Here is a 27522-nt window from a genome sequence, read left to right as displayed (position 1 = left end):
AGTTGTCAAAAAAAGGCTGTCTCATGTAGGGTGAAGTGTAGCATTTCTTTGGCTTTCAGTGGGGGAGGGAAGGAGAAGATTTCTTAGAGAAGCATTTTACCAGAGAGACTGAAAAATATTCCTGAAAGGAAGACCTCTGTGCTCCTCAGAAGCAATTTGCAGAAGTTCCTGCCATTCTAGACTAAATTTTGTTGATGCACATTCAGAGCAGGTCTGCTTTCACATGCAGTGACAGTGATTATTTGATTCAGGCCAGGGTACATATTAATTTGCTGGTTATGTTAATAGTGGGAGATGTGTTGCATGGGATTTTCTCAAAGAGAACACAGCTAATTCCATAAATATTTTTAATATTTATTAATTTTAGCAGTGTAAGTATTTTGGATGTTGTTATAGTGAAAATATATTGAAAAATGTTGACCTGTATGGCAATAATTAATGCTGAGCTGGCTCTCAGTTTGTGCTATTAATTGTCCTGAACTCAGAAGAAGAACTTGAACCCAGCAGTGAGACATTTGAGAAGCTTTGACACATATTTTAATTTTATTTTTTATAAGGATAAGATATCCTTGGTCTACTGTGAACTCATGAAGACACTTCTGCTAAATGGAGTTAAATACGGGGAAGATTTGTAGGAAAAAATGTTGTGTTTCCTGGTCTCTTTGAACATGCACCTTGAGCAAGGACTTGGACATACAAGTTCTGGAGAATCTTGCTGTGATTATGTTATGGTTCGTTTGTGTAGGAGGACCAGCATGAAGTTTATGTCTATTCTTAAATGCCACAGTTTGTCATGTGAAGTTTTTACTCATCCATCTTCATAAGCAGATTCAGACCCTGAATCTGCTAAAATGCTTCACGGGTTCAGAATACTGTGAGGTTATTAACATTTTCAGAACAATTGGAAGGCATGTTAATAATCTTTCTAATAATTGCCATAGTGTAAATGGTGATGCTGAAAGCAATGAGCTAAGAAAGAATATTCCAATAAGTATTTTAATATTTTTTCCAGCTGAATATCAGGCTCTGTGCAGCAGTGGAACTGGCATGACTGCAGGAGGGAATGGTAAGATCACCTAATGTAATTCAAACTATAGCACTTTGGTCTGAAAGTGTTACCTTGATATCCTTAATTTGTTAGCCATGCTGGTGGGGATGGTGACAGATGAGGATGGGAGAAAGGCTTAGGGTGAAATGAATGGAGCATGAAGTTTCAGGATCATGACATTTCACCTGTGGGGCCTCTGTTTTACATCTTGGAGTGTATGTAAGTGCCATTATAAAATAATGACAAATTTATGAGAAGTGTCGTCACCTACATGACTTTTTATGTAAATTATATTTGCATATTTCAGGTGAAATCATCCTGAAGAATAAACATATTGAACATTGAGCTTACTCATGTTTTCATCTGTCAAAATAGGCCAGAGTTTGTTTAACTACAAAGAAGAGGGAAATGATTACAATAAAAGCTTTGTAGTCATAGAACTGGGAAACTTCAAACTCTTAAGTCAGCCAATGCTTACTAGTAGATTTGCTGGCAGTAGATAGGGAAAAGCACTCAGAAAGAAGGAATATTAATGCTTTGGCAAGTGATGCCATCTGGAAATGCTGTGAATCAGGAGATATGGGGAGTATTAATACGTGGGCTTTTCTAAATCTAATCTGTTACCCCAGTTTAATATTCCAGTTCTTACCTACAGTTGAAAGTTTCCTAAGTGACCGTGGGCTAGAGATAAATGAATGTTAAAGAGATGCTTTTTTCTCTTGGATGTGAATATTTAGGTGTGAATTTCCTGGTCAGAACTATAATTATAAATATGGAGCAGCCAATGTTAATGATATTGAAACTGTCTTTTCCTAGTTTGGAGAATTAACCCCTACAAGCCCTCAACAACTGGCTCTGATGTTTGGGTTTCTTTACCTTTATGTAGATATTAATGAGTGCTTATTGGATCCCGATCTCTGTCCAAATGGAAGGTGTGAGAATCTGCATGGAACATACAAATGTTATTGTGACCCTGGATATGAAGTAGACTCAACTGGGAAAAACTGCATTGGTATGAAATGTCTTATCCGTAAAGTATTTATAAAGAATCATCATATCCTTTTTCAAACTCTGTTGGCTAAACTATCCAAATCTATACTTCTAGTCTTTTCATAAAAGCAGAGGCTGCAGCCTTCTCTTGAACATGACTGGTCTGACCAGTGTACAGTATTCTGATGAAGTCTGACCAGTGCCTTGTGTAGTCGTGCCAGAAATTCTCCATTGCCCCATGGAATATCCTGCCTAAACTGATTCTAGAGTGGATTAGTCTTTTCTCAAATATGTGTTATACTGTGGGATCAAAGTCAGCCTCTAATTGGGAGTTACATCCAGAGTTTTCTCACTAGCCTTCAGCTGATGAGTTCTGGTTTCTAGCATGTTATTGTTACTGGTCCCTAACTGCAAAGTTTTGAATGTTGGTGATTATATTTCATCTTACTTTTCTTGTTCATGTTGTCGAGATTAATTTAGCCTTGCCTGATTCTCTGTATTGGTAATAGCTTCCAGCTTAGTGTTGTCCACAGTTTTTGATTCCATTCATTTTTTACTTCTGCATTACAATGAATATTTTATAGGACCAGTCCCAAGACTGATCCTTGAAAGCATTTCTAATATTCTCACTTCATCATGATAATTCTCTTTTTTAATATATCCTACTGTAACCTCTTCTTCATCCAGCTCTGGAACCACCTTAAAATTCTTAAATTCCTTTCTATTATCTCCTGCTTACGTAGTAATTTTATTTGGGTTCTGTATTCTCTACTTAAACCTAAATAGCTTAAGTCATCTGTTTTATCCCAGCCTAAACTATCCATTATCTTTATTAAAAAAAAAAAAAGTTGATCTTTCTTAGACACAAATCACACTGTAATTCATCCCATTTTCCCATTTGCTTCTTTGGCTTTAATCATCCCTGTCCCATTCCAGTGTTCGCTTGTAGCTGATGGCATCTCTTCTCCCAGTCCATCTGTGAGTTTCCAGACGCTTCCCAGCCCACCCTGTTGCAGGCCACATCCATGCTCCATCACAGCTGTTTCCCATTCTCCCATAATGTTCCACCTGGCCCTCTCTCAATTTTTCTGAACTCCGGTGAAGCTTCCCACATGGTCTGTTTTATTCTGCAAGTCTCCCTTCTTTTCCTAGCACTTTTGCTGTTCCCAGCTGCTGCGCTGACCCTCTGAGTCTTCCCAACTTCTCTCAACACTTTCTGAGGCCTCTCTGACTTAGCCAATTGTTCCCGTCTGCTCTCTGGGTCTCTCCTGGTCTTCACCTGCTATTCATGGCCCATTGCCACCTTCTTGCAACTTCTCTCTAATGACCACAGTTCTTCCAAAGATTTCCTCAGGGTTCTTGAAATTTAGCACTAGCAATCCTATTTAAATTTTTCATCTCTGAAGCAAGTGTAGACTTACATTAGCCTCGTTAACCATAACATCTAAGCCAGTTCAGAGCCAGCCTGGAAAAAATGATGACTTAAAGACCAGGATGATCAGCAAACCTTTTCAAACCAATCCTCTCCTTGTTTCTTTCATGGCTGTGGGGGCTGCTGTGCAGGGACTGAGAGACTTCATAGACCTAGTCCACAATAAAGGCAGGATGAAAGTGTGATCCCCAGCTTTATTTTGAACTGTGGTGTGGCTCTCACATACATATGAATATGTGAGGAAAGGAAATACAAACTCTTGTGCAAACCTGTTGTCTACAAAAAGAATCCAGTATTCATATTCCACACATACCACATCCCCCTGCCCTATTTGTCTCTTCTGAAATGTGGCTCTTGGGAGGGAAATTCAGTCTTGACTTCTATTCCAGAAATGTTTCATTTCTTAAAAAGTTCTTTATTTTCATTGTAGATATTGATGAATGTGCACTGAACATGCTGCTTTGTGACAATGGGCAATGCAGAAATACCCCTGGAAGTTTCACCTGCACCTGTCCAAAAGGATTTGTATACACTCCTGATCTAAAGACATGTGAAGGTAATTGGTAACACACCATTTAATCCTAGTTTTATTCATTTGGGTTGTTCTCAGATTGTGCCAGAAATACTTTGAACCTTGATGGGGATATAATGTGTAAAACTAAAAAAATCACCATAAATAAATTCTATGGGGAAATAGGAGAATGAGAAGAGACAAGGCCAAAATGAAGCCATTAGATAACCTCATGGAATAGCCTGTATTTACTCTCCCTATATACTACTATCAGTGAGCCCGCACTGTGCCAAGGGTGAGAAAAACCCAAGCTTTACAAATCTGTTTTTTGAGGAACAGAGCCAAAGGGCTCCTAGTTTGAACCCTTTTTGAGCCCTAGACAGTTCTAATGTGTTAGTGTGTCTTTGGGACACGTGCACGTTAGTCTGTTGTGAAGAGTTTCATAACAGAAAAGGGGAATATCAGGAAGATTGGTTATGAGGAAAGCTTCATCCCCTTTTTCCTAAATTGAAAAGAGCCATATGTATTTTTGTTAATGTTTTCTGGCACTAGCAGCAGTGTGTTTCTTTTCTAGATATTGATGAATGTGAATCTAACCCCTGTGTTAATGGAGTGTGCAAAAACACACCAGGCTCTTTCGTTTGTGAATGTTCTCCCGAAAGTACTTTGGATCCAACCAGAACCATCTGCATAGGTATTTATTCTTCTGAAGATTTTATGTTTGCTGGTTAAAAATGTCCAGTTACATGCGAACATTGTACACCACCAGCTTTAGAAAATACTTTAAAATAACTTGTGTAGATAAATATAGTGGAAAACCTAACAGAAACAATGTTAAGAAAGTGCTTGTTTTCACCATTCCCCTGGGTGCATGAAGTGCACTCGGGAGCTTAGTGTGCTTCCATGCCAGATTTGAAAGAGGTGAAAATTTTTTCTGAGCAACGCAGAAGGGTTAAGACTAGTACTTCAGGTCTGTGCTCACCTCCTTAATTTCTCCTATAATAAGGTGAGCATGTTCTAATTAGGATCTGCTCTCTGGAAGGAATTTTCTATTTGAGATGGAGCATGAACAAGTTATGCACAGTCGAGACCAGCTCAAGAGCATCCACAGACAATGCTGTGATTCAGATACTCTGTGGGCTCATCATTTCCTTTCTTGCCTGTTCTGTTGGGACAGTAATTTATAGCTCTTGTCTAGTCAGTGAGGAAAGCTGTAGGACTACAGCTTGTCTGATCCTTAGCTATCTTCTGCCACTCCCTGTATGGGAAAATACCCAGACTGGGGGATCTAGCAAAACAATGGAAGATGTAGCAAGGGTTCATGTCTACTCTGTTCTTCTGCATGTGCCCCTAATCTGAGTCATAATAAATACAGGGACTCACATCTTGAGTGTTATTGATATGCTGCCTGTTAAAGACAATAAGCATAAACTAGGATATGCAAGAGCTCTGTGCTGGGATGATTTTAGGCTATAGTCCATCATAGAGAAGGTTAAATTAAGAGATTTTAAAATAAATTTAGTTCTGATGTAGTAAATTATAGTGAAAGGATGATTCTTTTTCATGGTTAAATTCACATGTGTTTGTAAATACAGTAATGCATAATGCTAGAGAATCTGCATGACAATACATCGTTTTTTTTCCAAACAGAAACTGTCAAAGGTACCTGTTGGCAGAACATAGTGAATGGAAGGTGTGAAATAAATATCAATGGAGCAACTCTGAAGTCCCAGTGCTGTTCCTCTCTAGGTGCTGCTTGGGGAAGCCCGTGTACACCATGTGAACGAGGTAATGCTCTTCATTTTCCTCAGGAGCCTGGGGCTTTTCCTCCTCTGAGGTTGGTCCAGATGATTGTCAGAGAAGTTGGGCACAGGGTAGACAAATAACTTCAGTTGTTCTGTTATCAAGCCATCACTCCTTATTCAGTCCCAAAAAAGAGAAGTCTTAGTATTTGAGAGGTAGCATGGAGCTATAGAAGATTCTAAATGGATTTTACAGTAAATACTTTACAAGTTTAAGCACTGAAGGGAAGGGACCACACCTACAGTCTGTAACTTGCAGCCTTACTTTAGCACAGTTTGTCATAATTAGTGATCTGGAGTTCCTAATGATGTAGCAATAAATGCATGTTCCCCAGAGATCCCAAGGAAATGTTCACAACAAATGGATCTTTGGTGTGGTAATGGAGGGAGGAGAGGGAGTAGCCCTTTTTATTGTACTCTGTAGATTAACTGATGACCTGGAGACTCATAGAGTTGATCAAGAAATGGGTTGAGGTCGCTGCATATTCATTTGATAATTTTACTGGACTGTGGGATGAGCTGGGAACCCAGGGATGAGCTGATGAATGCAGAAATGTGTGTGGGTTGTTATTTCTATATCTTGAAAGCTGCTAGTTTGCTCAAATCTTTGGTTAATTTCATTCTGTGTATCTTAACAGGATTCATCCTCATTCATCCATGGCAAATAGGGTTGTAATGTGCTGTGATCAAGTGAAATGAATTAATTGGTTTGAATGAAGCAGCAATCATAACCACTTTTGGTTTAGCTAGCTGAGACACATGGGAAGCAAAAGAGGATAAAGGCTGACACTCTGTATAGTTTATGTAGTTGCCCCATCTTCTCTCTTTATTATTTCAGAAACTACTGGGATACTGTCTAAGCACTCAGACTTCTCATAGCAATAAACTAGATAATGTTTCACATGATCAGTTTTGCAGAATAAATTAATGTTGAGTTTTGGACTCTAGTGTTCTGAAACTTCATTTTTGTTTGTTTTACAGACCCAATATGTCAAAAGGGATATTCAAGAATAAGAGGAACATTGTGTGAAGGTATTTATTGTTGCCTTAATATAAATCAGAGCTTGAATGAAAAAATGCCAGTGTTTTGATTTAAGGGGTTAATTTAGCATAGAAGAACACTGTGCCAAGTTCTTACCTCGTGTTGTTCCATTGACTTCATTAGAGTTATGTCAGGGATGAATTTGGTTTCAGTTTGTTTAACATTCCTGCCTACTCACAGTTTATCTCAAAGTACACACTTGCAAATATAATGTCTACCAGTATAAGGAGGTGTTTTTTGCTCTTCAAATACTGTTAACTGAGTAACCTGTTTTTACAAAGTATGTGTCTTATGTATACTACAAAACATGGCATAATACAGTGGTATGATAAGCCATCACTATGCTTTAGAAAAAGAATGTTCAAAGACTGTAGTTCACATTAGGTTTTTTTTTTTTCCCTAACCTTGACTTTCTCCCATACAACATTATATGAAAACTTACACATTCCAAAACATATTTTCACTGTCCTATTAAAAGAAAAAAAAAAAAAAGCATCAGGACACAGTTATACTTTGGTTAAAGAAAAGGTTAAAGATATTTTAGATGTGTAGTTTTTTTGCTTGGTATGAGATGACTCTATACTATTCTGTGAGAATTGAAGGTCCCACCCTATTTCATCTCTGTTTGAATTGATTTGAACCCCTGGAAAAGTACTGCATATTTACATAATATGCCGAAGCTCAGAGTCTCAAACTGCTGTGGGTCATCCTGACTGACAACATCTGACATGACACTGCAGTTAAAATATTTTTTAAAAATTACTCCCATATGTAGCTTCCATAAAGAAACATTGTTTTTTCCCCTTAAAAAAAAAAAAGAAAAGAGGAACACCCTCACACATACTCTTTGCTTTCCAAATGATGACTGAATATCTTGGCATGTCTGTGCTGCAGACCCACTGTACATAACTTATCTGACCTCAGCAACACTTTGTGGAGTGTGTAAGTGAAAGGAAAGAAGAAAAAAGTGGGCCCACCTATCTCTCTTCACAAGGAAAGTCTTAGAACATTTTCAACACTGCTGGGATGGAAAGTTTATCCTTCCAAGATACAGACATAACTGTTTTCAACATTTCTTTTACCAGCACATCGGATTACATCTCTTACGTGCTTTAATCTTTCTCATTTCAATGGGACATGGATAGCCCCAGGTTTTTCAGAGTAGTTTCCCTTCCTTGTAACATTATGAAGCCTTACTTGGTTTTCAACCAATGTAAGCATTTTTCAAGACAGGGAAAGGTCTCTAGGAAATTTACTGGCAAGTTAGAGACAGGAGTAAGTTTAGTTCCCAAAAGGTGATAGTCAGTCCTCCCATATGCAGCCCATGTAAAATGAGTAATAGATCTTGTGCAAGGAAATAAGCAAACTGAATTGGCAGCATTCCTCTCGTTTACGGGTGAGCCCTGGAGTTGTCAGCTGCAATATTGCTCACAGGCCGTGAAGAGTGTTTCAGTGGTTTCTAATAATCCACTGGCTTTACTTCATACCTTCCAGTCAATTTACAGTATCTGTTCAAGGGCAGAGGCCACTGATTTGCCCCCCAGCGTTTATCCTCCGTCGTGCTCCGTGAGGTTTAAGAGATGCAGAGCCTCTTTGCACCAGGAGTTTTGTCTGGAGGCCTAACCAGCCCAACCTTCCCCCTTCTTGGTTACTCTATACATGAGTATTCATCTACAGTTTGCCGGTCATTCTTTTTCCATTTCTTGTTCTTATCCTCTCCTGTCATAAAAATTGTCACTCTTCATCTTGGAGCCATGTTTATGCTGGAGCCTTCTTCCCAAGGCAGTTGCCACAAAGGACTTGGGTGGGAGGACCTCACACTTAGATTACTAAACATTTATTGGAGCTCAAGCCAAGCTAATGCATATAATCAAAATATCCTTACCCAAAAGTGCTAAATTTGCCTCTTAAGTATAGAAATACAGTTTTTACTTAACGAAGTTAAACTCTGTGTGTAGTTGTAAGGAGGTTATTTTAATATATATACAGTTGCTAGTTGCTGACAAGGCCATAGGGCCAGATTTCAAATGGTGTTGTAGTTTCCAGACATGCAGATAGAAAAAAATTCTCAAAAATCTTTTAAAAATACTGACTCTAGTTGGAATAATGCATGTCATTTTGTACTTATCTTGGTCTTTCTTTGCCCATTTGCTTCAAATATCTGGCCCACAGTGAGTATGAAAATGGATATAGTTTTTAAACACCCCTCCCTTTCCTGTTGCTTTTGAGTTTGATTTCAGTATATGTAGAAATGGCAAATAGCAACATGTATGATTTCTGATCATCAGCAGTTTTCTGTAATTAATTGCTTCTGGCTGACTTGCTTAGGGAACTGTAAATGTTTTGAATTTTTTCAGGCCATGTAAACTGCTGCGGTTTTTTATTTTATCCTAAAAACATTAGAATATTATTATTTTCTATATTTTTGCTAATTTGTTCATGTTTAGCATGCTAGTGATTACTCTTACTCACTTCTTTTTTTGTTTTAATAGATGTTAATGAATGTGAGGTGTTTCCTGGGGTCTGTACAAATGGGCAGTGTGTCAATACCTTGGGATCATTTGTTTGCCAGTGCCCCAGTGGAATGACTTTAGATGCTTCTGGACGAACTTGTCTTGGTAGGTATTAATTCCGTGTACAGGTCTGCTAGGGAAGAGCAGATCTATGCAGTGACCAGTGGTTGCACTGCATGTTTTCTAACAAGTAAGGAGAAGTATTTTTGCCCATTTTTCAAATGGAATTAGTCAGGGACATGAACTTAGTTCAATTGGAATAGGAGCAGATTCCAGTAGTAGTAGCTAAAGCCCGTTACCATCTGCTAGCTGGTGAGTAGCATTGATTCCAGATTGTTCATCTGACAAATCCCTGCAGATCATGTGTGCTCTTAGCACTCTTCATCTGCAGCCCTGCTGAAACCACCTTCCACAAAGGCTGAACAGTGGAGGACACACCATTGTGGCCCTGGACTTGGCCACGCCATGCACCTTGATGGAGGGTGCAACAAAATATCCAAGTTTTGTATGCTGCCCACCCACAGCACCTTTGTCCATTTATGACAATAAATGCCCAAGATTTGTCTCTGAACAAGGCATAGCTTGTAGTAACTAAAAGGCCTTATGTAAGTATGGCAAGCTGGAATGTTTAAAATCCTTTTCTGATCCAAAATTTACTTCAGGTGTTGAGCACCATTTTTCAGAGTGGTGCTTTAGACTTACTTCAACTGTTAATGTCTGAGTTTAGCATTAATATTTTGCTGTTAGGAATTATGCAGTGAGCTTGGGATGGTCCTCCGAGTCCACAAAAACACGGAGCAAACTGTCCTGTGAAGGGATTTGGGAAAAAAAATCCACTGCAGTGAACTAAATTTTCTCTTTCTTTCTCCACATGTTGTTGAATTGCCCAACAGACATTCGCTTGGAGAGTTGCTACCTGCAGCACGAGGACGAGCAGTGCACCGCCCAGATCCCGGGCCGGCACCGCATGGACGCCTGCTGCTGCTCCGTGGGGGCAGCCTGGGGCTACGAGTGTGAGGAGTGTCCTCTCAGGGGAACTCCTGAGTTTGAAGCTCTTTGCCCAAGGGGACCTGGGTTCTCTACGAAGATAGAGATAAGTGGGAAGCCCTTCTCTAAAGGTATGTGATCCATTTGTGGTTAATTGCCAGCAAATCCTGAAGGCTTTTACTCTTCCATCAGACAACTCCTATGGGTTTGAAAATTTCAGTGATAGGCACTTCACTCACCCTAAGGCACATTTGAAAATCCAATTAGATTTCATGGCAACTAAAGCCCAAATAAAATACAAGAGAATTTAGTTCATGTTACAGACCATTAAATACCATATAATTCTGCAGCCTCGAAACAAAGGATTTGTGTCTCTCACTAGAGAGGTTAAATTGTGCCTGACTTTGCCTCCTGGCATCTCACAGTACAAGAACTGGAACAAACTGGGCAGTCAGCTTTGGATGCATTGAAAGAGCAGTCCTTACTTGTGAAGGGTGCAACAAATGTAATTCTGCTGTGGAACAACCAAGAAATGGTGAATAATTTTGGGAATTTCTTGTGAAGCTACTTGGAGAAGCAGAGGAAATAGCTTCCAGGATGATGGCTCAAATCAGAGAATTTTATTTACTGTAAACCAAGTCATGTTATGACTCTTGTTGGTAAACTTCCAGCATTAAGTGGGAATCACACAGTGACGCCCTAGCACCATGTGTTGAAAGCTGTCTTTCCAGGGTTACCAGTGGGGTTAAGCTGGACAATGTCAAAAGCTACCCAAAAACTAAACATTATGAAGTCTGAAATGAGGGGAAAACAGATATGAATGACTGTTGCTGTTGTTAGTTTCAGCCTTGGTTTTATAAACAGTTACTAAGCCATTATTATCCATAAAAAAAGTGGCATGTGCTTTTATTTATGCTCATTATGTTTTCTGTGACTCATGGAAGTCACATTTTTCTCAGAAATCAGAAGACAGAGTGATTCTTTTCGAAGCTGTCTTTGCCTTGATCCTCTGTCCACTGAAATCTTACTGAGCTGCAAATCACATCCTGCAGGACAAAGGGGAGACTAATACTAACTTTGTGAAAGAAAGTGTTCTTGGCAATTCCAGCACAGAGTGCCTACACTATTAGGTACGGGGAAGTCAGTATCAGTTTATGTAGTGTGGACTAATTTTCCCAAAAGGAGGGGTCACTGTCATGAAAAAAGATGAGCTCTGATGTCAGCATTGCTCTTTTGTGCACTGTTTTTGTATGAAATGATAACATCATATGCCCATACGATCTCATTTTCAGACATCAATGAATGCAAAATGTTCCCCAGCCTTTGTACCCATGGAAAATGCAGAAATACCATTGGCAGTTTTAAGTGTAGATGTGACAGTGGATTTGCCCTTGATTCTGAAGAGAGGAACTGCACAGGTAAACTTCCTGGATGTCTCTCTCATGGTTTTGAATTGAAAAGGACAAACTGAACTCCCTTGAAAATCCTGTGAATGTGTTTTGTGTTACAGATATCGATGAATGCCGCATCTCTCCTGACCTTTGTGGCCAAGGCATCTGTGTCAACACTCCTGGAGACTTTGAGTGTGAATGTTTTGAAGGCTATGAAAGTGGATTTATGATGATGAAAAACTGCATGGGTATGTTTTTTATAGACCTTAGATGTGCCGTAGTATGCTATGTGCTAGTATGCTAGGCATGATTTATTTGGGGGGTTTTTGAAGGTTTGATTGTGCCTGAGTTTAGGCCTCTCTCATTTTGAGAGCCTTATTAAAGCTGAATTTAAACGTGAATTTGCTGCTTCCGCAGGTTGCCAGAGCATATATAAGCAAGGGACAGGATTTTGGGATGTTAAGTTTATCCCCACAATCCCCTTTTTGCTAAGTGGGACACCACCCTGAACCTTGAACTTAAGGTAAATTAAGATTTAGAAGAAGCCTTCTTGAATTAATTTTCTTTTTCTAACTGCACTGTGGTGCAAGGGATGGCTGGCTCTAGGACAGGCTGCAGGGTTGATTGACCAAGGCAGATGGTGCTGTGATGGGCTGTGGTGAGGGATGTGCTGGCCCTGCCATGATGTGCCTCCCCTTCTCCCCACAGACATCGACGAGTGTCAGCGCAACCCCCTTCTCTGCCGAGGTGGCACCTGCATCAACACAGAGGGAAGTTTTCGGTGTGATTGTCCTCCAGGCCACCAGATATCACCAAATATCTCTGCATGTGTAGGTGAGACATGCAGGCAAAATCAAGATTGTGCACAGCATTTTGTACCACTCTTGTGTTGTGCATTTACAGCGTTTGCTGTAGTATCATTTTGGTCTGAAATGTGTTCCTCTTTTTCCTCTGCAACAGACATTAATGAATGTGAGCTGAGCACCAACCTGTGCCGAAATGGCCGTTGTGTCAACCTGATTGGAAAGTATCAGTGTGCTTGCAACCCTGGCTATCAGTCCACACAAGACAAGCTATACTGTGTCGGTAAGGACAAAATCTGCACTGGAGCTCTAGCAAACAGGGAAGATAAAACACATGTAGTTGTTTCAGTCTGGTAGTTATATAGTCATTTTTAACCGTGATTCAAAAAATCTATTACAGTTTGTCAAAACAGTATGCAAAACCTCCAAAACGTGCACATCCATTTTTGAGAGAAATGAGTGAAGTTATAGTACTGCACTTAGCTGAGTAACAGATTATTTTCTCTAGTAAATCAATCATGATGCATAAAATCATGTACTATTTTAAATGCCCCAAGACTTCAGACTTTGATGATTAAGAGGGAGTAACTTGTTAGATTAGTTACATATTTAATTAAAAATCATCATTCCTGCTGGACCATGAAATAGAATCATGTGGTTCAATTGCATACATTCCTTCTACTGTGCCATGGAAATACATGAAAAATCCAGTGGCTTTAATTCTGCCAAGTAGTTTTTTACCTTGATCCTTAAAAAAACTTTGTTGTCCTAATGATACTGTGGTAACTCAACAGTGCTATTTCTATATGTAGAAGGAGAAGCACAGAAGTATTTGTATATGCAGTCAGGTACCATCTCTTTCTGTCCCTGGTTTGCCTGACGTCCATCCCAGTGCCTACCTTTGCAAACACTTGAATGTTAGTGTGCAGATGCCAAGTGTAGGTTCTGGATTGATGCTGTACTGGAAAGCTGACTCAAAGTATGTCCTTGAAATGTGCTTTAAAGTAAAAGGTATTGTCGGTTTTAACTGTAATTTTCTCCTTTTTAGATATCGATGAGTGCAGTATAATGAATGGTGGCTGTGAGAACTTCTGCACAAACTCAGAGGGCAGCTATGAATGTAGCTGTAAACAAGGCTTTGCACTCATGCCAGACCACAGGACATGCACTGGTAAGGGAGAGTTCGGGAACTTTTCTGCTTGAAGGGTTTATTTCAATAGTTTAAAAATGGACCTTTTTAAGATTAAAGCTATTGTAACAAATACACTGTTACAAAAAGAAAATAAATGGAAAATGAAGTTCTTTTTCTGAAGTAAGTATCTTCAAATTGGGCAACTGCAGAAAGAAGTGCTTTGAAGGGAATTGATTCTTCGTAATTTCAGAAAGTGTACAAGCTGATTCTGATTTTAATAACAAAAAACCTGTAATTTTTTCAGTACGAGTTGAATTTTCCCCCTTAAGGTATTATATTAGATCCAAATCCAAAACACGTTGAACACCATTAAAAAAATTACCATGAACAGAAGCCAAAATGCTGTGCATGTGTATTGTATGGTTATGTTGGAGAGGATAGACAGAGGTGCTAGAAAAGAAGCTGATTGCTCTGTTCTGTGGTTGTGTGGTATCTGCTCTTAAGCAAGCAAGAAAATTCCTATTTTTAATTCTTTGTTTAGTCAAATGCAAGTATGCTGCATTACTTCAGAGCTGAAAGACTTGCAGAGAAATTGAAATCTGAACAGTACAAATCTTTCTTAGGAGACAGGTCTTTTGCACTCTTAAAAGGGTTTGTGAGAAAATTTTCAGAGCTCTCTTGTGGCCGGGTGTTCTCCTTTGGGAGTCTGGGGGTCATAATCGCAGGAAGTGAATTGCACTTGGTGATTTCCACATAGGTTACTGGAAAGATAATTCTACCCTACTTTTCTCTTACTTTTTGCTTCACAGCCACTGGCCTGATGAGGCATGTGAATATTTGCCAGCTGTTCGCCAATTCCATCCAAGAGCTCCTTGAGGAGCATGAGAATTATAACAGGGTTAATCCCTTGGAATAGAATTGCCTTTACAGTTGAACAAATGGAGAGTTTTCTATACTGAATTAACAGAGTGCTCACATTTAGAATTTGTAAATATTTATAGACCTCAAACCAGGGTCTCAATTACCCTGAGGCCACTCACTACCATTCCAGAAGAGAAAAGAGGCCTAAAGCACAGTAAAATGTAGTTTTCCCCCACATTGTAGCTTGCTCTGTCAGAAAGATGTAAAGTAGCCGGCCTTCAGCAAGTATCAGACCCTCATTCAAAGAAAGAATTCAACTAGAAAAAGTGCAGATTTGATTGACCCCAAAAACCTAAAATATTTAGATTAGAAGTAGTTTGCTTTAGCTCAAGTTTCTAGAAAAGGCAAGCTTTTTCAAAACCTTGCCCAAACATTGGTGTTCGGGGCACTTTTTCAGTGCAAAAATAAAACCAGTTGATCGAAATTGTGCCTCAGCCAGAATCTAAACCCAGTGAGAGGTTTAGAGTGACATGAGAGGGAAGGGAGCAGGGGGGGAGCAGGGTCTCTGAGCCACTGTTTCGTTTTCATCTTCTTGATTTGACTGGGGACCAAATGACCCAAGTGTGCACTTGGACAGTCTTTGGGATCTCAAGTCCCATGGCTAGAAGCAGTTCTGTGCTTTACTCCCCCTTGTCCTTAGCCACCCAAACACATCTCTAAACCCAGAACCAGAACTGATCATTTAGAGCACCTTCCTGCATATTAAACTGAAATCTTTGGAATAGGAAACTCTCACCTTTCCATTCTCAGAGTCAAAACAGAAGTGTCTGCCTTTGCTGTGGGGAGGGGACGGATTCTCTGTGGTTTGTTCACACATTAGCTTGACCCTAAACATGTCCATAGAAGTTTGTTGTCAGATGTTACCTTAGTTGAGAATTTCTGCATCTCTATATCCAGCTTTGACTTGAAAAATAGAATTTCCTTCACAGGCCAGCTGTAATAACTATTAGCTATTCATTTTCATACTCTCCTCTAATAAGGACTTGAGTGCAATAGCCACACATAAAAAGGTTTAAATAGCAGAAACACCACACATCTTTGGATATCAAGTCAAATCTAAGAAAATATCCAGAGATTTGAGGAGTCACCTTCACTACCCTATTAGTCTTGAAGACGCTGCTTTCTTCCCTTGGAAAGATGTTATTTACATATGTAGTAATCTGTTGAATATTCAAAATCCACATGCTAAAGTTTTGCCTCTGCCCAAACCAATAAGAATTTAAAAAAATTAATGACATTTCCTTTTTGTTGTACTAGATACCTGGTTTTACACTGTTAGGTGTTTGTGCATGGTACAAGATATAATAGGACTGTGACCTGCAGTTGTGAAACACCTATTTTACATTTTCAGTTTTCTCTCTGTGTGAATGTGTCTTTTATCTTTAGCATCACACAAAGCTGGAAGCCATCACAGAATATATTTTCTGATAATTGAGCTGGTAAGAATGCTGTGCAGTTCAGTAGTAGGTCAGGTTTGAATTGGTGAGGTTATGCATAAATAATCAGCTCAATTAGGAGAAACAACAGGTTCTTTGTCAGCTGATTTTCCCCCAACTGTGAAATCGGTACAGTGACAGGTTCGTAAATAAAGTTCTTTATTTCTGTCATTATTATTCCCATTTCTAGAGCTTAATTTTGCATGTTAATTCAAATTCCATTCCAAATTAACATTTTCAGGCTAATGTCCATGCCAACATTATTTGCTTGTTAAGATAAACAGGGACTGGTCAGTCTTCTTCCTTGCAGAAGTTGTGTATCCACACAAGCACTAGCTGCTAGAAATACAGCAGAATAATGAACATAATATTTTAAATTAATGTGAGTTCATTTTTTGCAGCTGCATAATTACTGCAATCCACAATAGGCTGCTCTGATAATGAGTTGCAACCTTTCTCTTGGAGAGGATTCCTGAATCTTGTCCTTTTTGTACTGATTTTTTTCCCATGGTATCACTAGGCAGAGTTTCTGATTTTTGCTCTTGCTGGTCTGTGTTGGTGCTGACACAGGAAGATTTTAGGGATTTTTACAAGGAACACTAACATAATCCCAGGGGCTCTGAAAGATTCCAGAATTTAGCATGGTTGCCTTAATATAATAAAGTATCTGCTTCTGGAGCTTGGCTCTAATCAGTGATGGCAATTTTATCAATTGAGAAAACAACTTTTCATCCTAGAGGATGTAACTATATGGCTGGCCAGTCAGCTGAAATGCTAAAAAAGACCATAAAAATCTCCTAGTGGAATAAATGTGTGTATTGTAATTATTCCCATCATGAGCTGAGCTGTTTCCAGTTTGTCACCACCCTTGAGATCATCTGTAGAGGTATTTTGCATGTATGATGGCTTTTTTAAGCTCTGTCAAGTTTGATATTTTTTTCACTGAATTTGACTTCAGAGCTTCCACTGATTTCAACAATGATGGATTGTATCCAAGAATCCCCAATTATATGTGGCCTTGTGGTGTGACAAAGGTTCCGTTGGGGTTCTTTTCTCTGAAGGAAAAGTTGGTTCCTGTTCCCACTTGAGTCAGAAGGGAATGTTTTGCCACTGACTGTAGCCAGAGACAAGGAGTTTACTCATCAGGACAATTTTGCAATGTACTGCTCAGTTATTTGCAAGGATTCAATCTTCACCATGTTTATCAGAGCATTAAAATGCTTACTTGCCATGATGATGGTTCACTGCATTGCATAAAGGTAACATATTTTAAACCTGATTTTCCCCTGTAGATATTGATGAGTGTGAAGACAATCCTAACATCTGTGACGGAGGCCAGTGTACAAACATCCCAGGAGAATACAGGTGTCTTTGCTATGATGGATTCATGGCATCTGAAGACATGAAGACTTGCATAGGTAAGTGAAAGGCACTCTTTCCAAATAGACAGACAATGATATTTAAAGATTATTGCTCTTATATCCTAATTTTGGTCACCTGACCGTATAGAACCAGCCCTACTGCACAAATGGGAATGCAGTCTCTGTATATCCCTGTAGATTGGGGGGCAAACATGATCATCTATAGCATTGCATCTTTGGGTTCTCTTCCAGTGAGGTTTTTATGCAGCTCAGATAAAAGAGTGCCTGCAGAAAGGAAGTGGATGATGCTATGGAAAATTTCTGGGGAGATAAATCCCCAGTGCTGATTTAAACTTATCTGTAGGACAAAACTGTGTGGAAGTGTTGTACCTTGGTAGAGCAGAGGCCTGAAACAGCATACCTCCAAACCCACATTTTCACATTTTAATGTAAAGTCTTGAGAGTGTCATTTCTCTTTGGGGAGAAATGTCTGACAAAACTAGACAAGGCATGCGTGCATTTCTAAATGTGTACACACACATATGCATACATGTAGAAATTATCAATAATCATAGTCATTCTTTGGGTAATGAACTGCACCTTAGTGTCTATTTTTTAAGAAAAGCTGGCATTAAAGGTATGTTAATGCAGATATAGTAATATAGCACTGTTACCCCAGATCTCAAAATGTATGCTAGGTAAGGAATAACTACCATGAGCAGTTTTTTCTTCACATATGTAGACTTTTTTTGTATCAAAATCCATATCTAAAGAGATTTTTCTAGTTACTTTCTAAGAATTGTATTTAATAAATCTTAATTCATGGGGTTTTTTAGATGTTAATGAGTGTGATCTGCATCCAAACATCTGTCTGAGTGGAACCTGTGAGAATACAAAAGGCTCCTTTATCTGTCACTGTGATATGGGATATTCAGGCAAGAAAGGCACAACTGGTTGCACAGGTAAGTTTTAAAGTGTAATTACTAATTTCTAGTTAAACTCATGAGTCTGCTTTTCTGGTGTTTAGAACCTCCTCTCACTGTGCTATTTTTCACTTATTCTGCTCTTACTCTACCTCTTATCCAAAGTTGTTGAGCTCGTGTTCTGCTGAATTTCAGTGCTATAGCATTCAGCCTGATGCTGCTTCTGCTGAAATGAGTGGAGCAAAGATTGGGATCAAAACTGGGTGTATTACTGCACAGTTGTTCATCTAAGAGAACACCAAATGCCATTATCCATAACTTGACAACCTCCTGAGGATCTGAGTGCATTTGGATTAGTTAATTGTATACTATGCAAGCACGTAACAGGTATCTCTTCAAAGTGTTATTTGGCAGACACAGATGGCTTGAAATGTGTGCTAAAATATATTTTCAAGTGTCAACAATACAGTTACACAACTACATTCTATCAGCAAAGTCAGAATTTGCTTTATTTCGTGTATTGCCAGCAAACAGAAATGAGATTCAAATATACAGGCTCTGAGGGCATGATATTAATAATCCAAGTGCTCATGTCTCAAGCCAAGGTGTTGAGAGTCTTAGGCTTTGCCCAAATATGAATGCAAACATATGTTTAATATAATTTTTAATGTAGACTTAGGGTAAACACATTTCTGGCAATGTCTTTGAGACACACTTTTATTCTTAGTCTGCTTTTATTATAGAGATTTAATAATGTATTTTTTTAAGTGCCCCAAATATATGAAGCTGGTTTTTTAGAGATCTTACAGAAAAATCTGAGAGCTGGAGTTGTATTTTGCATATTGGACTGTGGATGAATAATTGTGCATTAGTAACAGCTGCCTTTGACTTACATATGAACTGATCTAAATCCAAGAAATCTCCAATTGTACCCTGTAGACCAACATTTCAGTGTTCTTTGTTTCTGTGCTAAATTATGTGAAGATCTTCAGCACTCTAGACCTGAAAACCCTCATGCTGATCAGTTACACATGGTGCAGCTATCAGTCCCAGCCTGAGGAGTAGGCAGGGAAGATGAAGCAATGAGTTGAAGGCAAAAGACAGAGAAAGGTCATGGAGGCAGGGGAGGAATCTGAGCTATGGCTTCTGGAGAAGTGCCTGGAAATAGCCACCATTTTGGCATCACGTGATTCAAAGTAGTGGCAAATGTCCCAAGCAGTGTTTTTTGATTAAAGGAGAGGCCAGGAAATCCCTCTCTCCTGGTCCCAGCCAAGCCCTGACCTGTGGATGGACACTGTCTGTCATGAGGGCTCTTCCCACCTCCTTACACATTTTTACCTTTCCTGCTGCTTTTGTTTGCATGCCAATATTTCAGAGAGGGTGGCACTCACCAGGAAAAACACCAGAATACCTTAATTACAACAGGTATTATGAGGGTAATAATTTCAGTAATTTGAAAGAGCCCAGTGGTCTAAGACAAAATGGTGAAGTATCAGTTATGCTGATACAGCTGAGATGGGACCGTACTCAAATAATGAAAATTTTTGATTTCAATAAGAGACGAGGAAGCAGAGCAGGAAATTTGTAGGTTGGTTTCATAATGAAAAAACTGTGTGGATAGAGATCCCATGGTGACTACATTGTGCAGGTTCTCACCTTTTGGTTTTTAAAATGTCTGATTTACTGCTGGAGAACACTGAATTCCCCATTTCTTGCTTGCACGGTGTTCGAGCAGAGTTGAAGTTCCCAGGCTCAGGTGCTGCAGACCATGAGAAGAGCATCCTTCAATACTTCTTCTGGAAGGACCTTGCTAACAGCACCTTGACCCCAGAATTCAATTCTTGTCTTAGAGACAGATCAAAAAGCATCCACAGTTTTTAGGAATTCCCGTGGAAAAAAAAATTACAAAAACGTGTGCAGCACTTTGAATGGGAGATCCTCTTTTTCTTGAGAACAATTAAATCATGTCCTTTGGGTTCCATTCCAGTTTTGTCCAAATATTTCAGCTCCCTTGTCATTACTGACTGTTTCCATTCTAACAAATAAACTTGTTTTTTTCCCCCCAATCATTTAACCGTATTCAGAATCCACCCACTGACTTACATTCCCATCCCACACAGATGTTAGTTCCCCTAATTCTCCCCTCTCCTTGGTTCTCAGTAAGAATGTGGACAGAGTTCAGTAACAAAAATACAATTTTTACAATACTGTGCAAAAACACAGGCTGTAGATGCAGGTTTCCAACATGAAGTGCTGTGAGTGGTTTAATTTCCATTCACAAGGCAAACTGTGATAATACTGGCTTAGAGCAGTTCATTTTGGACTTTCCTAGGCAGGCAATGGTACGCAGCCAGTAGAGAGAAGATTGCTGTGTTTTCCCCTACCCCAGTTCCACATCGCCCAGCTTTATGACAAACACCTTGTCTGTAGTTTTTCTGTCAATAAAGTGTACGTGTACTTGTGCAGAAATGAAATCCTGGTTTGGCACTTGTGTTTGTATTTTGTGATTCATCACCACTCTGGATTACTGCCTGTAAATCTGCAGTATTTCACTGTTGATATAGAGCCTTGAACTTGCTCTGATATTTTCACAGAGAAACAAATTCTTCTCTGACTCTCTCCCATCCATCCTTGCCATTATGGCTGTGTGCACAGCCCCCGTGGTGGTTCCTGGTGGAGGGGGGCTTGCACAAGCTTAGGGTGCTCTTCACAGAATCACATTGAAAGAGGTGAACTTGGGCAGTAATTGCCCCACATGGCCAACAGATCAAAAATAAATGCGTTACAAGCCAGCTGGATTTCTGCACAGGGAGCTGGAGGGAGCTGGAAGGCTGAGACCAGGTCTGACTCTGCAAGGGCCATGCTGTTGCCATGTGGAGAAAGGCTAGTGGAAGGTATTCAGCTGCAGCCTTGGTGTGGGCTGGGAGCTTGGGGAGTTTGGTGTTGAACATCATCCAGCGATGACGGCGTTAGTGGACACGGGGGCAGTGAGTGCATTCTGCATACCTGCGTGGCTGGCAGGAACTTGGTTCTAGAGAGGTCAGACGTCTGATACAGGGAAAGGAAGAGGTGAGCCTGTCCTTTGCCCTCAGAAATAGAGCCATAATATTTTGTGACTTGTATAATGTGCTCTCCTTGCCGTTATTAATGGCTTCTGGCCATTAATAATACATTGTGTTTCAGGCTTGATGACACAAAAGAGTTCTGGTACCAGAGAAAGAGATGTTTGCCCTCATGAATCTGGGAGCTGGCTTTGTCAGGCCAAATACCAGAAGATAATGATGTTGAGATGCTGCCCACCAAAGGGGCGTATTACAGGAGGAGTGTACTGGCAGTAGGCATCTGTCCAGCAGTAACATGCTGTGCCCCAGTGTGCTATGATGTAAGGAGGGACAGCAGGCAAGAGCTGAACTGTCCCATGTGACACTCCAAGAGTACAGTATACTGAATAAAATCTAAGAGTGATTCCAAAAGAGAAAACAATTTTACATCTAGGAAGATCTGAAGAGGGGAATTTTTCCATATATTTTTCTACTTGTATGAGCACCAAGTTGAAATTCAGTCTTTTCCCTCTGAAAAGCCTTCGTTTTTCCTACCTGATTACATGGGCAGCAACCCAGGAGGAGGAAATGCCTTGTGACTTCCACCAGAAGACTGGCCCTTGGGGAACTGGACCCAGGCTCGAAATACCAGTGCAACGTCAGTGCGATAAAATGCACAGATATGCAGAGACTGCCAAAAAAATGTAAAAGTCAGAAAATGCTTAAGGGATTTGCATAATTCCTGACAAACAGTACTGATTTATAGGTGGAGTCTGAATTAAATTTACAGTATGCTAAGGATCCTTATAGGCCACTGAAACCCAGTGAAACTTAACAGAAAACAATTCACAGAGTACCTAGAGGATTTCATGCCCAGTGATGAACATGCGAATTTTTTTCAGTTAATGTACACTCCTGTTCTGTTCAAATGCAAAGGGATGTTTCTAGAGTACAGGTGAGGAAACAGTGATTTACTCCCATGCTCCTCTCCGGCCAGCTTTGATGATCCACTTTCAGACTGGGTAAGGATGTGTTGTGCAGATATTGGCTAGCAGTTTCTTTCCTTTGGTGGCCACATTTTGCAAGCATAGTGCAAAGGGTGGCAGGTACAGATGATGTGTATTTTTGCTGCACACACACTGAGAGCCCTAAAAATTTGTGCAACTGTGATTAATGGGAGAGATGCTTTATTAATTGCCAAAGGCTCGAGAGAAAAAATATTTGTCCAAAGAAGAGAACTGAAGGAGCCAACAAAATAGGGTGACTGACAGGTTTTTTTCCCCAGAGTGCTTGGGATTATTATGATGTCAGACCTGCATATTATTTATCATGCGTATTCTCATCTGTTGTAGGCAGACAACTCCCTTAGTATTGATGGGAGTTGTGCAATTGCGAAGCTGAGAACATGTGTGCAGCAGCACTGGGGCACAGTGGGACCGGCTGAGGATGCAGTGTCAGTCTCTGGCTGGATTGTCTTTATTTTCCTTGGCTTGTCATGGACTCATACTGGAGGCAGAAGGAGAAGGTTGATATAAATCAGTGACTCGCTCCTTTACTCTTCAGTGAAAATCCCCATGAAGTCAGTGGGAATAGGCCATCATTGTGTGAAACCCTGCCTGGAGTAGTGTCCTCGTGGGTGCTCTCTGGGTCATGATGCCTTTACTCAGACCGAGTAATGCCTTTGTCTTCAGACGATTAAACGAAAATAGCTGGAGTATTTGAAGAGTGTAGTACTGTTTGTACTGCCATGCAGACAGAACAGGCTGGACTTGTGCTTTTATTAAAGATATTGAGTTAATTTTTCCCCTACAGAGCTCAACTTCTCCTTTCTGTTTCATTCTGTCAAGCCATAATTCAATTCTTATGGCAACATAAATCCATATTAAGCTCCAGTATAAGCAGGCATAAATTCCATTGATTTCAGTTTACACAGGACCATGTTTGGTCTAAGATCTCTTTTGCCTTGGAAATAATTGCAGTGCAATAAACGTAGGCTTATAACTCAGCTGTGCAGTGAAAGGAAAGAATAGGGATTATAGCAAAACAACATCTGAGTGAAATGCAGGTGAAAAGAAGTAAAATCTGGGATGAAGCCAATGATGATATTTTATATGCTTCAGTCAGCTTTAAGTATCTGAAAACCTTTCCATGCATCATGGAAATAAGCCCTGCAATGTCCCTTTAAAGGTAGATGTATTAGAGAATACATTTTGCATTCCCTATTTGATCTTTACCCAGGCAAAAAAGCATTGAAATCTATTAAAATTTTTTACTGGAGAAAAGCTGAAAAGCTTTTTTATTCAAAGCAAGTGGAATGGAATTTCAGTGGCTGATGCCTGAGAAAGCTGAGCCCATTATAAATACCCGTATTTGGATATGGATTTATACTTGCAGCTTTCATCCCAAAGAAGATTCTAAGCTTTTTAGTGTGTGTGTCAAACAGCTGATGGGGGAACAAGTGTCCACTGCAAGTGCCCCAGTGTTGTGGTGCTGCTGTTCCGCTGGGAGATGTTAATGGGGGTTCTCAGGTACAATGTGTCAGTGGGTCGCTGTGTGGTGGGATGGAGTCCACAGTCACTTTATGGAGAGTGGAAAATTTGGCTTGGGTTGTCTTAAACTTGAGCCTGAGCATGACTTCATTGCGGTGTAGCTGTTGCATGCAAGTTTCTGTTTGTGTTTGCTGGTGGTTTAAAAAAATTCTTGGCAGAAACCTCTCTACTGGTGATGGGGGTTTTTTGCGGTGTTTTGTTGTGCTCTGCAGGGTATAAGGAAACTTGTGATTGTATGTTTTAAAGCATCAAATAATCAAACACAGTGGAGTCTTAATGTGAGCAGTGGTTTAACAGTTTGGGGTTTAAAATCATGTAAAGGTTAAAATATAGAGTGTTTGCCTCAGCTTTTTTATGTCAGTGTATACTGTAGCTGACCTCTCTAAATTCCTTCCAGTCTTTCCCCAAGCCAAAATGAGTTGCTTTTTCTTCAGGCCACCCTTAAGATTTTTTGACAGATGCGAGTTTCCTGTTTAGGGTGATGTTATCTTTGTATGAGTCTCTGCACATGCTAAAGGCAAAACTGCCCTGAGATCATTTGCTCCTGACCCTTTTTTAAGTTTTAAAAAGTAAGTGTCCATTTGCATGTTTTCAGGCCTGTTGGTGGAGTCAACATTCATTAATGGTAGATTCCAGCTGCCAGATTTAGATGCATATGTACACGTCAGCATTCAGATTATGGGAATGCTCATGTCTGGGGCTTTGAGTCAAAGCAATGCTTCATTTAGAAAGAGACGCAGAAAAGTAAGATTGGATGAAATTCCACTTCAACAGACTAAAAAAATTCCAAAAAATTAAAAGCCAACTCACCACAAACCCCCCCACACAAACAAAACAAAACAAAAACCCCAAAAACCAAAACACAAAAAAAAAGGCCCAAAATCTCAACAACAAAAAACCCCAAGAGAGCACAAAACTCACCAAACAAACACTCCTCCCCCTGCCCCCCCCCCCTCCCCACCAGTGGGTTTGGGGGTTTTCTGGCCTTGAGTATTTAATTTTAGGATAACAGACAGATGTTGTCTGCTTCTTGAAGTCATGTGTTGCCTTTGTGGAAAGGCAAAATATGTGTACCAGGCATAGTGAAAGGACACAGCCTTTTGTCTAGAGAAGTGTGGACAGACAAGCCTAAGGAAGTGCTGTGAAGGAAGTGGTTAAGATGATACCTGGACACTTTCCCCAGTAGCTCCACAGCCTTGCCCTCTTCAAAGAGCTAATTGTTTTTAGGTAAAATCATAGGGAAATTCAAGTCTGTGATTTTGGGGCTGAGAATCCCAAAGGTTGCTACATATTTGATGGCCTTTTCTTAATAATCTTCTTGAGAAGGGTCCGAGCTGGGTTTTTGTCCGTGGAATCATGTAGAGATTGTGAGCTTGTTTTCCCTTTCCATCAGCTGCTTTACAGAGTGGGATGATCTGGCTTACAGCAACATCAAAGTCACCTGGGAGGGCTAAAAAAATGGGTTTCAGTTTTAACGTGGTTTGATGTGAACTCTAGATAAATCACATCCTGCATGGAAGTAAAGCACAGTTTGAGAGCTCAGTTACAGAAAATACTGTAAAATCCATAGCTCAGATGTGCAAGAAAATTCCTACCAGTTTTGTTTTAGTTACCAGTAGTAATTTCTGAAAACTTTGCCTTTGAGTTTATACGTTCTCCAAGTACTTATATGGGGCATTAATAATGTTCTGTGAGAAGGAAGAATGGAGTTCAGTTTGGTTTTTGCAGCCTATACATTTTGACATTGCCAGAGAATGCCCAAAAATGAAAATAAGGTGAAAATAGCAAGTACTGAAATAGAATGTGCTGGGATGAACGTGTATGTTGAAGACTGGATGTCTTGCTGCCTGGTGTCTCCAGGGATGCTGACTCTTTCCTGTTGTGTTAGGTGTCCTGAGTTCCTAATAAACTGCATTTCTGATGAGCCCCTCAGCTGTCATGTTAAATACAGTGGTACAGCCTGTCCCCCACCTTCCACACAGCCTCTGGCCAGGCAGAACCTGCTTCATTCCCTGCCTGGGGATAATCCTGGGGGCAGCTGGCTGGCGGTGCCTGGCTGGTGTTCATCAGCATCCGTGCAGATATGTGGGGGCTGTGGGAGTGCTACATTCCAGGAGTCCCTGGGCAGCAAGAGTTTCCTCTGAGACTTCTTAGCAAACCATGCAATGTGGAGCCACCAGTCTGGTCCCTCTCTGCAGGCTCTGCCCATTTCTGCAGGATGGGCACACTGGGAAAGCTGTCTTCTGAGGTACTGTTTTCCTTTTTGAATTTAGGCTTCGGGGTGAACTGCAGCAGCACTGCTTTATATGCCTGTCAGAAAAACAGGTAGTGAGGTAGTGGGGCAGCACGTTGGCAATATGCTACATGCTTCTTTGCTTTGATCCTTTTCTTTTTTCTTTTTCTTTTTCTTTTTCTTTTTCTTTTCTCTTCTCGTTTCTCTTCAGCTTCCTTTTTGAATGTCATGTTGTAAAGAAATGCATGCTTTCTTTCATGTTCACATTATTTTGCTTGAGAAATTCTAGTGCCAGTTATCTGGACATGAGAACACGTGCTCCATGAGCTCCTCAAACATCTCTGGTTTTGCAGATATCAATGAGTGTGAAATTGGAGCCCATAACTGCGACAGACACGCCATATGTACAAACACAGCAGGAAGCTTCAAATGTAGCTGCAGCCCTGGCTGGATTGGAAATGGCATCAAGTGCACAGGTGAGGGTCTTATGCATTTGTATTTATTTGTAAGGTCAGACAAGGTTCTAGCAATTCTGAAGAAAACAATACCACACCTATAAATGGAGAAGACAAATGGTTATTGAACTTGTTAGGTCGATTTGGCACGATCTATTGGAGGACAAATTCTCCACCATGGTAACTGTGAAATCAGCATTATCTCATATTTGGCTTATGAAACAATGAGAACAGACTGGACCATGGAGAGAGATGTTTTGTGCTTGAGGGCAGCTAATGGGAGGCAGTGAGGGGCCTCCTGGTGCTCCCCATAGAAACAAGGTACAGGTCTTAGTACTGAGTGCCCTGGAGCTTCCTCAGTCACAGTTACCTTGTCAAACTTCTTTGATGGGCTGGAAATAAGCTGTTTCCCACTTTTTCAGTCAGATGGCCACACATGTGTGTGGGTTTTATTTTATGGAAGATTATTTAAAGTAGAGCTTCTGTGTTCCGTACACTATTTAAAGTTGTATTCATGTGTGTTTTTTAACTAATGTTTTTTGGTTTTTGTTTTTTTTCCTCCCTTTTTTATTGTTTTAAAGATCTGGATGAGTGCTCCAATGGAACCCACATGTGCAGCCCACATGCTGACTGCAAGAACACGATGGGCTCTTACCGCTGCCTGTGTAAAGAAGGTTACACTGGGGATGGTTTCACTTGTACAGGTGAGCTGTCTGAGGAAAGCAAAGGATGAACTCCAGTGATACCATGCAACCCAAGTTAGTCTATGATCCAATACACAAAAATGGCTTTTAAACATCTGAAATTTTCAGTAATAAGTCATCATTGATTGTCTTCTCCTTCACCTAGGTTGCCATTGCTTAAAAGAAATACTATATATTATACATAGTCTAAATCAATCACTTTTTTTCACTTGATAAAAGTGAAAAAAATTGCTTTCCTCGTTAGTTGA

The 27522-nt window shown here is 40.1% G+C and overlaps 1 protein-coding gene across 3 annotated transcripts in view; it reads left to right on the top strand.

The window, feature by feature from the left end:
• FBN1 (fibrillin 1) overlaps positions 1-27522 on the top strand; it is a 145147-nt gene that overhangs the window by 81915 nt on the left and 35710 nt on the right. For 2 of the 3 annotated variants that reach the window (XM_048317490.1, XM_048317492.1), the window contains 17 exons: positions 1013-1066; positions 1935-2060; positions 3901-4026; positions 4556-4675; positions 5632-5769; positions 6765-6815; positions 9318-9443; positions 10232-10456; positions 11618-11743; positions 11836-11964; positions 12425-12550; positions 12677-12802; positions 13568-13690; positions 17301-17426; positions 18206-18331; positions 26469-26591; positions 27152-27274. In XM_048317490.1, the coding sequence (XP_048173447.1) occupies positions 1013-1066; positions 1935-2060; positions 3901-4026; positions 4556-4675; positions 5632-5769; positions 6765-6815; positions 9318-9443; positions 10232-10456; positions 11618-11743; positions 11836-11964; positions 12425-12550; positions 12677-12802; positions 13568-13690; positions 17301-17426; positions 18206-18331; positions 26469-26591; positions 27152-27274 (2094 nt within the window). The remainder of the gene's footprint in view (positions 1-1012; positions 1067-1934; positions 2061-3900; positions 4027-4555; positions 4676-5631; positions 5770-6764; positions 6816-9317; positions 9444-10231; positions 10457-11617; positions 11744-11835; positions 11965-12424; positions 12551-12676; positions 12803-13567; positions 13691-17300; positions 17427-18205; positions 18332-26468; positions 26592-27151; positions 27275-27522) is intronic. The other variant, XM_048317491.1, reaches the window with a different exon arrangement.

Source organism: Corvus hawaiiensis, chromosome 13 (genome assembly GCF_020740725.1).
Source record: "Corvus hawaiiensis isolate bCorHaw1 chromosome 13, bCorHaw1.pri.cur, whole genome shotgun sequence".
Lineage (NCBI taxonomy): Eukaryota > Metazoa > Chordata > Aves > Passeriformes > Corvidae > Corvus > Corvus hawaiiensis.
This window is presented reverse-complemented; position numbering and strand designations above follow the sequence as displayed.